Genomic DNA, 12,614 nt, shown 5'->3' on the forward strand with positions numbered 1-12,614 from the left:
TTATCATTTTTTTTTTTTGTATATTTTCATTATCTTCTAACTCTTTTTGATGAATTTCTTGTTCATTTATGAAATCTTCACTCAAATTTTCTGCAAGATTTTGTTGTTTACTAGTAATAAATTTGTCCATAGCTCCTTTTTGAGATTCAATAAGTTCTTCTCTTTGTCTTTTTTTTTTTTTTTTTTAGTTTTTTAGTTTTTCATATCCAGATGGATATTTTCTAGTAGACATTTGTAATTAAAAAATATTTATGAATAAATGAAACAAAATCTATAATAAAAAAGAAATTACAATTTAACTAAAATAATATAAATTTAATGTATAAAACAATAGAACCTGGTTTATCAAAAGCACAATTGCAGCTTTACTTAATATGATCACTTTACACTTTGAACCTACACAAATAAATTAAAATTAACTTTAATACAAAGTAAATTATTCTAAATTTATAATTTTATTATCAATACTCTTTTTTTTTTAATTTTTTTTTATTTTTTATTTATGTAGTAGTAAACCATTTTTTTTTAGCAAAATGTATAGGACTCAACTTTTTTGGATGATTGGATCCACTAAGAAGTAAGACCAGCCCACTAGCAAAATGTATAGGACTCAACTTGATCCACTAAGACTAAGACCCTTAGACCCGCCCACTACCCCTCCATGGCTCAATCCCATTAAATCTGATTTCTTTAAAAAAAATTATAAAAAAAAAAAAAATGTGTAGCACTAGGATCACTGGATCAATACTTTAAAAATGTGTAGGACTAGATCACTGATCAATACAGTACTTTAACTTCCATCCACTAAATCTTATTTCTTTAAAAAAAAAAAACAAAAAAAAAAAAATTAAGTGGGTCCATTCGTACCATTCCATAGCCTTTTAAAGAAATCGGGCAAATTAAAACTTACTCACCTATGGTTTGGCCAAAATTTAAGTTGCCCACTTGTGGTTTAAAATTTCGCATTTTATCCCCCTGAGGTCTACTTTGTTAAGGGTCTATTACCCACCTATGACTTTCTCCGTTACAAACATAAAAAACATAACAAAATTTTAAAAAATAAGATCAAAAGGTGGCTTTTTGAAATTTAGAAGCTTGCTCAAGAATTTCAATAGAACACATAAATTGGCATTTTAGACTTATAAGATGATGTTTTATTCTCTCTCTATCATATATTCATATCAATTTGTACCAATAGGACATCTCTATCTCGCCGTTTGTCACCGGACCCACCACCATAGGTGGTTCTTCCTTGTCAATTTCACTTTGAAGCACTTTTGTATTCTCTAATCTAAACAAAGCCCATGACCTCAAGCTTTCCCTCTCTATCTATGATTTCTGTTTCATCGATCTGGCATTTGAAGGTTTAATGGTTGCACAAGAAGGTTTAAGTTGTTGAAGATGTGCTATGTGAAGATCAAGTTGGAATTTTTTGGGTTCTATTTGGGTGTTCTAATTTTGAATAATAATTTATGGTACAAAACACACACACATAAAAAATTAAAAATTAAAAAAAAAAAAATCTGATGTTGTTCTATTCACAACATTGTAACTCAAATCTTCAAAAATATTTCATCTTTCTTTCATCTGTTTTGGGGAAAGAGAAACATAGAGAGTTCAAAGATATACGGATACCCATCACATTTACAACTCACAAGACCCCTCACCCACTACCAAACCAGAAATATATAGTTCAATATTCTTCACTTTCACTAGCTGTGAAGAACCCATTAACCAGCCAAAAGCCAAGCCATCCATAAATGTTGTTCAGTTCACAATGCTACTGCTGTGTGCTAAGTAACTTTAGAACTCACTTTTACTTTTTATTTTTCTTTTTGTTTGACTAGATGATGTAAAAAGCTTGGATTTTTCAAGTGGGTTTGTTGACAGATAAAATGGACATAGGACAGTACTGGGAATTTTGTAGTGGATTTGTTGTTTTGATGATAGAAAAGATTGAAGGAGGAAGGAACAGAGAGGTGGGTTGGGGTTTCATGTTTTAGGTTTCATTGTTCTTCACTAATTTCATCCAATTTTCCATTTATTATCTCTCATTAGTGATTATTCTTTGTGTTTGGCTAATTTTTATGCAAGATTAGTGGGTTTTAGATATGTATAATCGTTTGTAGAGAGTGTTAGCAAGAGCTCAGTTGGATAATTTTTGTGTTCTAAAGTTCTTGAGCAAGTTTCTAAATTTTTAAAAAGCCATTGATCTTATTTTTTAAAATTATGTTATATTTTTTAATTTTGTAACAAAGAAAGTCCATAGGTGGGTGACGGACCCCTAACGGAGTAAACCTCAGGTGAGCAAAGTGCCAAATTCTAAACCACAGGTAAGCAACTTAAATTTTGGTCAAACCACAGGTGGGTAAATTGTAATTTACCCAAAGAAATCTAAAGAAATCAAAATTTAAAAGAACAAACAAAAAAGAGTAAAGTGTAAAGCAGTAAAGAGTACAAGAACAACTAAACTAAAGTTAAGCAAAAAAGAAAGAACAAAAACCTTGCACTCCAGCAGCAAACCATGAAGAAGACGAAAGAGGCAAAGGAAGAGAAAACAAAAAACGAACTTGAAATAAAGATCTATGAACACACTAAGTCTATTGCCAACACCAATTGATGAGTAAGCCAACTAAAAAGAGTGTTTTTTTAGAATCAAGATGGAGAGAATGAGTATTTTTTTTCTACCTTTTCTTATTTGTCTCATCTTTCTTTTTTCTAACTTTTGTAATCTTTTCTTCTGCATTGAGGAAAATCAGTGTCTCTCTTTCTCTCCCTCTCTACATTTCAAGTAATAAACATGGGTTTTCTTAATGAAATGTGGTACAAAGGTTTGATCCAGAGGATATTTGGATGTGGTGATTTTTTTTTTTGTGTGGAGAAAGCTGAAGATTTGATGATGTGATTGGATGAAACGGATAGAAATAATTTGTTCTTCTCAATTTTCAATAATTTGGGCGGGGTCTTACATTTTTTGGGCGGGCCTTACCATTTTTTTTTTCAAATGAGAAAGTAATATTATATAATATATTATTACTATTGGGGGCCCTCTTACAAGCGGGGTCCTTAGGTGATGGCCTAAATGGCCTATAGGTTCAACTGACACTGCATACCAAAAAGAAGGCAAATAGAAAATAATAATACTATCTAACAAATTTCACAACTCATTCAGGTGACAAATTGTAATTAATGCAACCATGTACATCAAACTTGTTATCTCAAGATTTATAAAATTTGTTTTTCCTTTAAACTTATTGAAAAAAAAAAAACAAAAAATTTGGAAAAGAATTATGAATATTTTCTGAAGGGTATAAAATATGGCTTGACAGGCCTGATTTAATGGGCCTGATGAATCCAAGTTTGTGGGCCGACGAAGAGCTAGCCCAACTTGCGTCAAGGCCCATCGTGGATAGATACAACAAAAACCCTGGATGAAGAGTACTTGCTGCCTATGCCTGAATCATCCTAGAATCCTGAAGAAAATAAGAATCCTAGCGCAAAAGGAATTTCGGAAGGTACGCGCGCCGAAGGAAGATCTTCTCTACAGGGAAAGATCTCGCTCACCACGTCTGGAACTATTCAAGTAGAGTCCTATAAGGAAAAGACTTCAACGCCAAGGAAGAGGTGCTAGCCTCCTACTACTATAAAAGCCCCAATGCTCTCACAAATCAAGGTACGCATAATTTACCCCCTCTAGCACTCTAGAGTTGTGAGAATAGTTCTAACTTGACCATCGGAGGGTTTTTGGCCGGCACCACACTAGTGCTCTCTGTTCGGTCTTCTTTTTTTCGTTGTACAGGTGCTACTTCGAGCGCGCGAGTATTGTGTGACCTATTGGTGATTTTTTCGGCATCATCATTTTCTATTAATAACAAAAAGTGGATTTTAGGCGGTTGATGTACCTTGGCTTGATTGGTAGCCTCCATCTGGGTTTTCTGGCCTAGGTATGAAAAATACTCATGGCCAAGCACATCCACAAGTTGTTTGACATTAGCATTATAGATTAGAAGCCCAAACTGATCGAGTTCAAGTTGAACATTTTCAAAAACCTATTTCTTGAACTCCTTGATACCCTTAGGGCCAGGAAGGAGAGGAGTAAAGTAGAGTTGACTAAAAATAGGTTAATTTTGAGCTAAATTTACTCTACTCTACTCTACTCCCCCTCCCTCCTCTTCAATCCAAACAAACCATTAAAGATTTGTTTCATGGTCATGGAGGCAGCAAGCACATGGGTCTCACCCTCAATATATGACACCTTGAACGAGTTCGTTGACATGGTTGGAGTGCTTATCATGTGGGGAGATGAGCGGGGAGAACAAAAGGAGTTTCTCGACCTTGAACTTCGAACGTGTAGTTGACTGTAGACACGTCGAATCGAGTGCACCGCTGTTCGGGAAAAACCATGATTTCTCGACCAAACGTATATGTCAGGAATGCCCCAACCAATGATGGCTAGATACTCTAAAGGGCCAGCTGTTTTCCAAATCATATGTGTGTCACAGACTGCACTCAGAGAGAGAGAGAGAGAGAGAGAGAGAGATATCTTTTTCTGTTTTCTTGATGAATAAGAGAGGTAGGGTTAGAGAATGCTTTTCGTGAGGGTGCATGATATACGTGTTTAACATAAAGAAAGATGAGATTTTTTCTTTTCTTTTTTCTTGATGAGAGAGAGATATAAGGCTTAGTGGAGGCTTTATATATACAACACCAAAGGTCAGCCAAGAGCCCAAGAGTAGTAGTATTATTTATATTCGGTATTAGATCATATCTTCTATGTAATAACCTTTTTTTTTTTTTTTTTTGCTGAATAAATACTTTATTGCTAAAAAAACTCAACTCAAAACCGGGGAGAAACAAAAAGATCGGGCCTGGACCCATCTCTAACAACAACCTGAGATACATGAGAAGGCAGAAAAGGAGATGGGAAACAGGCCCAAACCAGTTTATAAGAGCTGCCCATTGAGCGAGCAAATGAGCAGATACATTACCTTTTCTATGTACAAAAGAAAATTCAACATTGGAAAAACTATTAACAAAGAACACAATATGTTCTAGGATAGACTTGATACTCCAATGTGGGGTTATATCAGATTTTTTCAGCGACTCAATGACATTCCAGGCATCACCCTCCAAGATTATATTCTGAAATCCTTCATTCATAGCACACTTCATGGCAAACCAAGCTACTCTCGCTTCTCCTAGCAGGGAATTTTCACTCTCAAATTGCTCTGACCATGCCAACAAAAGGTTGCCATTAGCATCTCTTCCCACAACTGAAACTGTGGTTTTCTCTTCACGGATTGCCGCATCAAAATTTATCTTAATCCAACTCTTTGGAGGGGGAGACCAGTCCACCTCTTTGGATGGTCTCTCATTTTGCTCCTTCCAAGCATCCTTATGCTCCATGAAGGCTTTAAAAATTTGCCTGGAAAGATCAGTTGGATCACTTTTGGAACCCTCCACTCTAGCTTTATTTCTAGCCATCCATAAATGATCACAGAGAATGGAAGCATAAAGTTGGAAGTCTTTGACAGACTCGTCATTCAACCCCAACATGGATTTTGGATTTAAAATAACCTTAATCCAATCCAAAATAGAGAGAGAGGATAACTTACTCATATATATAGGCCACGGGGATAATAACCAAAGCTGAACAGCCCAATCACACTGCAAAAACAAATGCTCAATATTTTCAGGGGCATTATTACACAAAAAGCAATTTAAAGAAGAAATATTAAAACGACTGTTAAGAACAGAACAAGTTGGAAGGATGTTCCAGCACATTTTCCACAGAAGGTTTTTGAGCCTAGCATTTACTTTCAGCTTCCATAAGTCCTTCCAATCTTTACTGAGCATATGGGGGTGGCTTGGATGATTCAGCCCTCTTATCGCATTATAAGCGGATTTCACTGAAAACTCACCTGAATTAGTAAGACACCAGAATGCTTGGTCATTCATGGTTTGATGAGATAGATGGATATTTAGGATTTTGTTTACTGTGGGGGGATCAAACAGTATTGAAAGTTTACCTCTATCCCATTATCTGGTATCTTGATTAATCAAATTTGCTACCAAGTGAACATCAGTAGATACACCACTTCTTATTTGGGGGATGAACCCTGGCCCGTTAGGGACCCAAGGATCTTCAAAGATCCAAGTGTTAAGGCCATCACCAATTCTATGGCACAAGCCCTTACTAATAACCTTCTTGCACTCAAAGATACTTTGAGCAGCCCAAAAAGCACTCTTCGGATTAGGCATTTTCATGAAATTTCTGTTCCAAACATATTTCTTCTTGAAAACCGCCACCCACATTTTATCACTGTTATTGACCACATCCCAAGTCATTTTAGCCACCAAAGCTTTATTCATATCTGCTGTTTTTTTAATGCCAAGTCCTCCAACATTTTTAGGAGTACATATTGAATCCCAGCTTTTGAGATAGCAACCTTTCTTACTATCATCCATTATACCCCACCAAAATCTTCGGTTGAGGGAATCAAGCTTTGAACAAACTTCATTAGGGAGGATTAGGGATAAAGCTTGGTAAGATGGCATGGAAGAAGCCACAGATGAAATGAGAGTCGCTCGACCTGCTTGAGAGAGTGTTTTCAATTTCCACCCTTGCAGCCTTTGTTTAACTTTTATCAATAATCTCTTCAGCTGCTGCTTTTTTGTCTCTACTAGAGGCCATTGGGATACCAATATATTTCTCCTTCTTGTTTGAAGCATTCATTCCAATAGAGTTTGCTAGCCCAGATTTCAGATACTGAGGAGTATTTCTGCTAAAAATTATAGCTGATTTAAAGAAGTTTATCTTCTGCCCTGACCAGCTTGAAAACACATCCAAGCAAAACTTTATTCTTTCCAAATTTTCCTCATTAGCTTGAGCAAAGATAAAAAGATCATCCGCAAAATACAGATGAGTAATAGGAGTAAGATCTCTGGCCAGCTTAAAACCTGTTATCCCATTACACAAGGCTTCCCTCTCAATCAAGCGGGCCAAAACCTCCCCTGCTAAAACAAAAAGGAAGGGAGAAAGAGGATCACCCTGCCGCACCCCTCTTTGAGGTCTAATAAACCCAAACGGACTTCCATTTATAAGGATGGAGAAAGATGTTGTAGAAACACATTGCATAACCCATTGTATCTAAGTATCAGGGAACCCAAAACAACGTAGGACTTTCTCAATAAATCCCCATTCCAGGCGGTCATACACCTTTTCCATATCTATTTTTAAAGCCGTCCAACATGTTTTACCCTTCTTCTTCTTCATTGCATGGAGAATTTCTTGAGCCAAAAAAGTATTTTTTTGGATTTTACGACCAGGAATGAATGTTGTCTGCCGTGGTGAAATTAACTTGTTAAGGACTTGTTTGAGCCTATTTGCAAGGAGTTTGGAGATGATTTTGTAAAGCACATTGCAGAGGCTAATCGGCCTAAATTGGTTTACTGAAGCTGCATTGTTACCCTTAGGAATAAGAGCGATAAAGGAGTGATTGATTTCCTTTAACATATAACCCCTTTTAAAAAAACTTATAATTGCTTCAGTGACCTCTCCTCCTATGATATTCGAATAGAACTTGAAAAAATAGGCCGACATTCCATCTGGTTCGGGAGCCTTATTGGAACCCAAACTAAAAACCACATTTTTAATCTCCTCCACAGAAGGCAGCCTTGATAACATCTCTTTATCTTCTTGAGATAGACTAGGCAAGACTAAGTCATCCAAGTTGTTTGGGATTGAGGGATTGGATGAGGTGAAGAGAGTAGTGAAGAACTCCTCAAAACACATTCCAATCTCTTCCCTACCTGAAACCCAATTCCCTTGTTGATTCTTCAGAAAATCGATTGCATTCCTCCTCCTCCTAACAATTGTTGAAAGATGAAAGAATTTAGTATTCAACTCTGCAGCAGAAAGCCATTTAGTTCTAGATTTTTGTCTCCATAAAGTTTATTCTCTAATCAACCATTCATGGAGCTCCAGATTTATACTAGCTTCCTTTTCCAAATTCTCCTGGGTAGGTTCTTCCTTCTGGATTTGCTCTAGTTGATCCCATTTCTCCTAATTTTTGTCTGAATATTCCCAAACCATTCTCTGTTCCATCTATGAAATTCATCTTTTGTTTCCTTGATCTTCTTACAGACTTTGAACATGGGAGTCCCATTTAAAATTTTTTTCCATGCCTTCTCCACAACAAAAAAACTAGTTTCATCTCTTGTCCAAGCTTCTTCAAATTTAAAAGGCCTTTTAATCTGCCTCTATTCTCCTTCAATATGTATAATTATCGGGGAATGATCTGAAGATAAGGCAGGAACGTGTTGGACCGCTGCTCTTGGGAACATAAATCTCCATCTCTCGTTTGCAAAGGCTCTATCAAGTCTTTCTTTAACATTTGCTAATCCCTCCCTCCTATTAGACCACATATAGGGATTTTCAGGAAAATTAAGGTCTATAAGGCCATTCTTATCTATTACAGCATTTGGACCCCCACTAGATGACCCAGCAACTGGTCTTCCACCTTTTTTATCTGCTTGGTAAAAGACATGGTTGAAATCACCAACACAAAGCCACCCTCCACTAAAGGCTTCTCCCACTTTCTCCATTGCTTCCTAAAAAGGACCTCTATTATTTCTACTAGGAGGACCATATACAAAAGACACCAACCATGGTTCATTAACCGGATCAGAAAAAATTAAGCCATTAATCATATTAACCCCTTTTGAAGTAATCTCCAAGTCAACCCCAATCTTCCTCCCAACAACAAGCCCTCCTTTCTTTCCTCTAGGATCCATAAATTCCAAAAAGTAAAAACTCTAGGAATTCAAATATTTCTTTATTTTGTCAATTGGCACCTTGGTTTTTGACAAGAAAATTATATCCGGACTAATATTCTTTATCAAGGCTTGCAATGTTCTTTTTGCCAAGGCTCGAGCCAAGCCACGACAATTCCAAGATAATATAATCATGGCTGGGGTGGGGGCATGTTTAGGCTCGCCTCCTCAACCATTTTGGATATAAAGGAAGAGACAGTATGAGAAATTGAAGAAGGGTCAGAGTTTACCTCGTCAGAGTCACTATGAGCTTGAGGACAAGGTAACTCTCTTGCCAAATCTTTCATCTTCTTCCTTCTAGTTGGGACATTTCTATTAGAAACCTTCTGTTGGGCACCTTCAATATAATTTATGGGTTGATGAACAACTTTAAGCAGTCCCGAACCCACTTTACTAAGCTTAATGGCCCTATTATTTGCTAGGCCCTCATCTTCCTTCAGTTTTCTTTTAGCACTAGGCTTCTGCTCCTTATCATTACTAGGTAGGCTTAATTGGATCTTACCAGATGACTCCCCTTCGTTATAGTAGGCAGTCCAAGATAATGAATTATTTTGGGCTTTTGAGAGCCCAATAAGTAGAGTTGGGTCAGTAGAGACAGAGTCTGAGGTAGGCCCACTAGGTTGGTTTAATTGGTGTTGAGGACTTGGGTTATTGCTAGCAACATCAGGTTTAAGGTTTTGTGGTTGTTGGGATTCTATGCACTATGTGTCTTGGGCGGACATATGTGGTTGATTTTGACCTGAAGCTGAGGAATTGATGACATCAAAGAGTTCAGTTTTCATGGGGGTTAAGGTATTAGGAGTTGAGGTAACAAGGGATTCATTTAAGGGATTTTGGTTTTTGTAACTAGGTTGGTTTTCTGGTTTGTTGAGAGGGGAAAGCTGAAGACAGTTACCTGAGCATGGCTGGTTTGAAGTGACATGGTCTGCCAACCTTTCAAAGTTTGTCAGTGAGCTTCTCGAGCCTTCCACCTGCCTTTCCTCATTTCTTGCTTCACTTTGCGCGTATTCAACACGCTCTTCTTCTATATGCTTCTTTGAATTTTGCTACTTTGCACTACTTTCTTCAGCCATGAATTCAACCCACCTTGATGTTTTTCTCCCTGAAGACCCTGCCTTCATCCAGTGCCCGAATCCATATGGCTCTTTTGATGGAATTTGGGCATCTATGTGACTAACTTTCAAGCATCTAGCCTTTAAATGCCCCAACCTACCACATTTATAGCAAAATTCAGCCACTCTCTCATATTTAAATTGAATCCACAGGTCCGAATGAGGGCTTCTGTCAAGATAAAACCCACTCCTGAGAAGGTCATCAACCTTAACTTCCACTTTGACTCTTAGGAAATTGCACATACAAACTTCTCCATCTCCTGTGAAATCAACATCTACCACTTCTCCTACCAGTGACCCAATCTCCACTGCATTTTCTTTAGACATGTATTCAATGGATAGATTATGTACCTGAATCCAAACTGGTAGGCTTGAGAAGTCTAGATCTTCCACCACCATGTTTTGATTCCATTGCTTTAAAATGAGAGGGAAGCCCTCAATATTCCATGGCCCTAGTTCCACAATTCTTCTTTTATCACCTTCACAAGCAAATTTAAATAGGAATATATTTTCTCTAAGATCCACTATCTGGACCCCTCTTGATGTTCTCCATGCCTTTAAGATGATAGCTTTCACTGCATTTTTGTTGATACTCCTATCTGCCAATAGCTTACCCACTAACCCAGTATTATATAATTCTTCCACCGCTTTCTCACTTGCTTTCAACTTCAATGATTTACCCGAGACTCTTATCTTGTTGGTTTCAGCATTGAGTGCTTCCACCAACTCATCTTGCTGAGACATCACGGCTGGGAATCCGTGGTGAAGGGGAAATCCCCAAACCACAAGATGGGAGAATCTCTAACCAACAAGGATTTTCTAACAAAACAGAGGCTCTTTGACAGAAAAGGATGAAAGATAAGACAAATTAGATGAAGGTAGAAGATTGAGAAAGGTAGAGAAAAGATATTTGGGGATGAAAAGGATGACCGAACGAGAAGAAGACAAGCAAAGAGACCTCGAGACACGCTCAGGTCAGAGAAGCCTTGGTACCTTTCCAAGGAGCGTAAAGTTGCCAAAGCAACTAGTTTTTCTATGTAATAACCTGTTAATATTAATATTTAACTTTAGTGCTGTATAAATTAAATTTCGATTATTGTCAATATCTCTATCCGTTCTTCGGTAGAACATTTAAGTTAGTTACGTAATGAATTGATAGTGAAGATTTTATGATGTACGTAGAAACCAAGATCGAAAACGATTTTGTATTGAATTCGTCTGAGTGATTGCAGAAGTGAAGTGAATGTAAAATCAATAATGCTATGATCTTATGACACAGCTATTTTTTTTAAAATAAATTTCATATACTTTCTTGCATTTCAAATAATTACCTCTCTCATTTACTCAAAAAAAAAAAAAAAATTACCTCTCTCTTGCCAAGAAACTAATGCTTCAAACCAAAATTATTAAACCCCAACTAGACCTTAACTTGGTATAGGAGCCATGTTATTGAGTAATCAATGGGTTACAGTCAAAATGCAAATTCAAATAAAAATAAAAAATTAAATAAATGTAAAATTAAGTTTTAGAAATTATAAAATAAATATGTAAATTGGCAAAAAAAAAAAAAAAGCATGCCTAAACAACTAATCTATATCCATATAATATAATATATTTCAACAACAAATACTGGTGTTTAGGAATTATATTTGTAAATTTTTGTAATTTTCTGTGGCTGATTTATTTTAATATAGAGTTTTGAGTTTTGTTGCATTTTTTGCTATTATTTACTGTGATTTCTGTACATTGCAATATGATTTCTTATATTCTTAATTGAGTAAGTTGTAATATTCTTTATTTGAGCCGTGTTAAGTATATTATTTATCTTCAAACATTATCAAGCACACGTGCCCTCGTTATATATATGGTGAATAATAAAGGGAGGATGAAGGGGAAATTGTCGCAAACCACCATTGTTCTATTAACCTTTTTGGGTTCAGTTTGGAATCCATTTTATGACTCTATTTCATCTTGTAGGCTATAGACCAGCACTAATAAGAAATTGAGAGTGTTGCTTTACAAATTGGCACTATTGAAAGCAGTTTTCATGTACGTTGACATGATAATGCCCTTGCAAGGAAAGCCAAATCACACTAAATTTTTTATTTGTGGTATATGAAAATGATCTCGAAGAAAGAGTAGAGAAATAATTGAAAGAAAAGTAGAAGTAGCATTCATATATATATATATATATATATATATATATATACACACAGATTTAAATCTTTAAGGAGCTTGTCACAGCAAATGAAAAGTACACGAATGACCTAATACGAGCAGCAAATATTAACAATCTTCTATGTGCGTTCGCCTTTGAATAAGAATTTTCGTTGACATATTGCCTTCTATGTTGAATTTTAAGAGCTCCTTATTGAACAATATAATTGGAGTAGAGCCTTAAAATATTAGAGAATGAAAATGGTTACTTATATTCTCTAAAAATTAAAGTGCAGAACTAAAATAATAATAAAATTATTGTCAGCTTTAAGCTAAAAAATTACAATAATAACATCGAAATAGGACAAATTTTGGCTCCAAAGTCGCAACCCAAATCCATTAAAAAAAAAAAAAAAAATTAGAGACATGACTAACTTATCGATCTTACATAAGACAAGAAAAGTAACTAACTTCAAAAAATAATAAAGCTCCAAAGGAGTAAACTCTCAA

At 36.0% G+C, this 12,614-nt stretch overlaps 2 protein-coding genes across 2 annotated transcripts; both read right to left on the minus strand.

Annotated features, from left to right (window-relative positions):
- Positions 1 to 4,880: 4,880 nt before the first annotated feature.
- On the minus strand, positions 4,881 to 5,556 carry LOC115990375. Its single transcript, XM_031114210.1, has 2 exons — positions 4,989 to 5,556; positions 4,881 to 4,891 (listed from the first exon to the last, which is right to left on the minus strand). Exons 1-2 carry the CDS (start codon positions 5,554 to 5,556, stop codon positions 4,881 to 4,883), a joined length of 579 nt encoding a protein of 192 aa, XP_030970070.1.
- A 3,410-nt stretch (positions 5,557 to 8,966) lies between these two features.
- LOC115990376 (uncharacterized protein At4g02000-like) lies at positions 8,967 to 10,691 on the minus strand. Its single transcript, XM_031114212.1, has 2 exons — positions 9,922 to 10,691; positions 8,967 to 9,489 (listed from the first exon to the last, which is right to left on the minus strand). The coding sequence occupies exons 1-2, from the start codon at positions 10,689 to 10,691 to the stop codon at positions 8,967 to 8,969; spliced, it is 1,293 nt and encodes a 430-aa protein (XP_030970072.1).
- Between the last annotated feature and the right edge of the window lie 1,923 nt (positions 10,692 to 12,614).

The sequence above is a fragment of the Quercus lobata genome, chromosome 5 (genome assembly GCF_001633185.2).
Source record: "Quercus lobata isolate SW786 chromosome 5, ValleyOak3.0 Primary Assembly, whole genome shotgun sequence".
Classification (NCBI taxonomy): domain Eukaryota; kingdom Viridiplantae; phylum Streptophyta; class Magnoliopsida; order Fagales; family Fagaceae; genus Quercus; species Quercus lobata.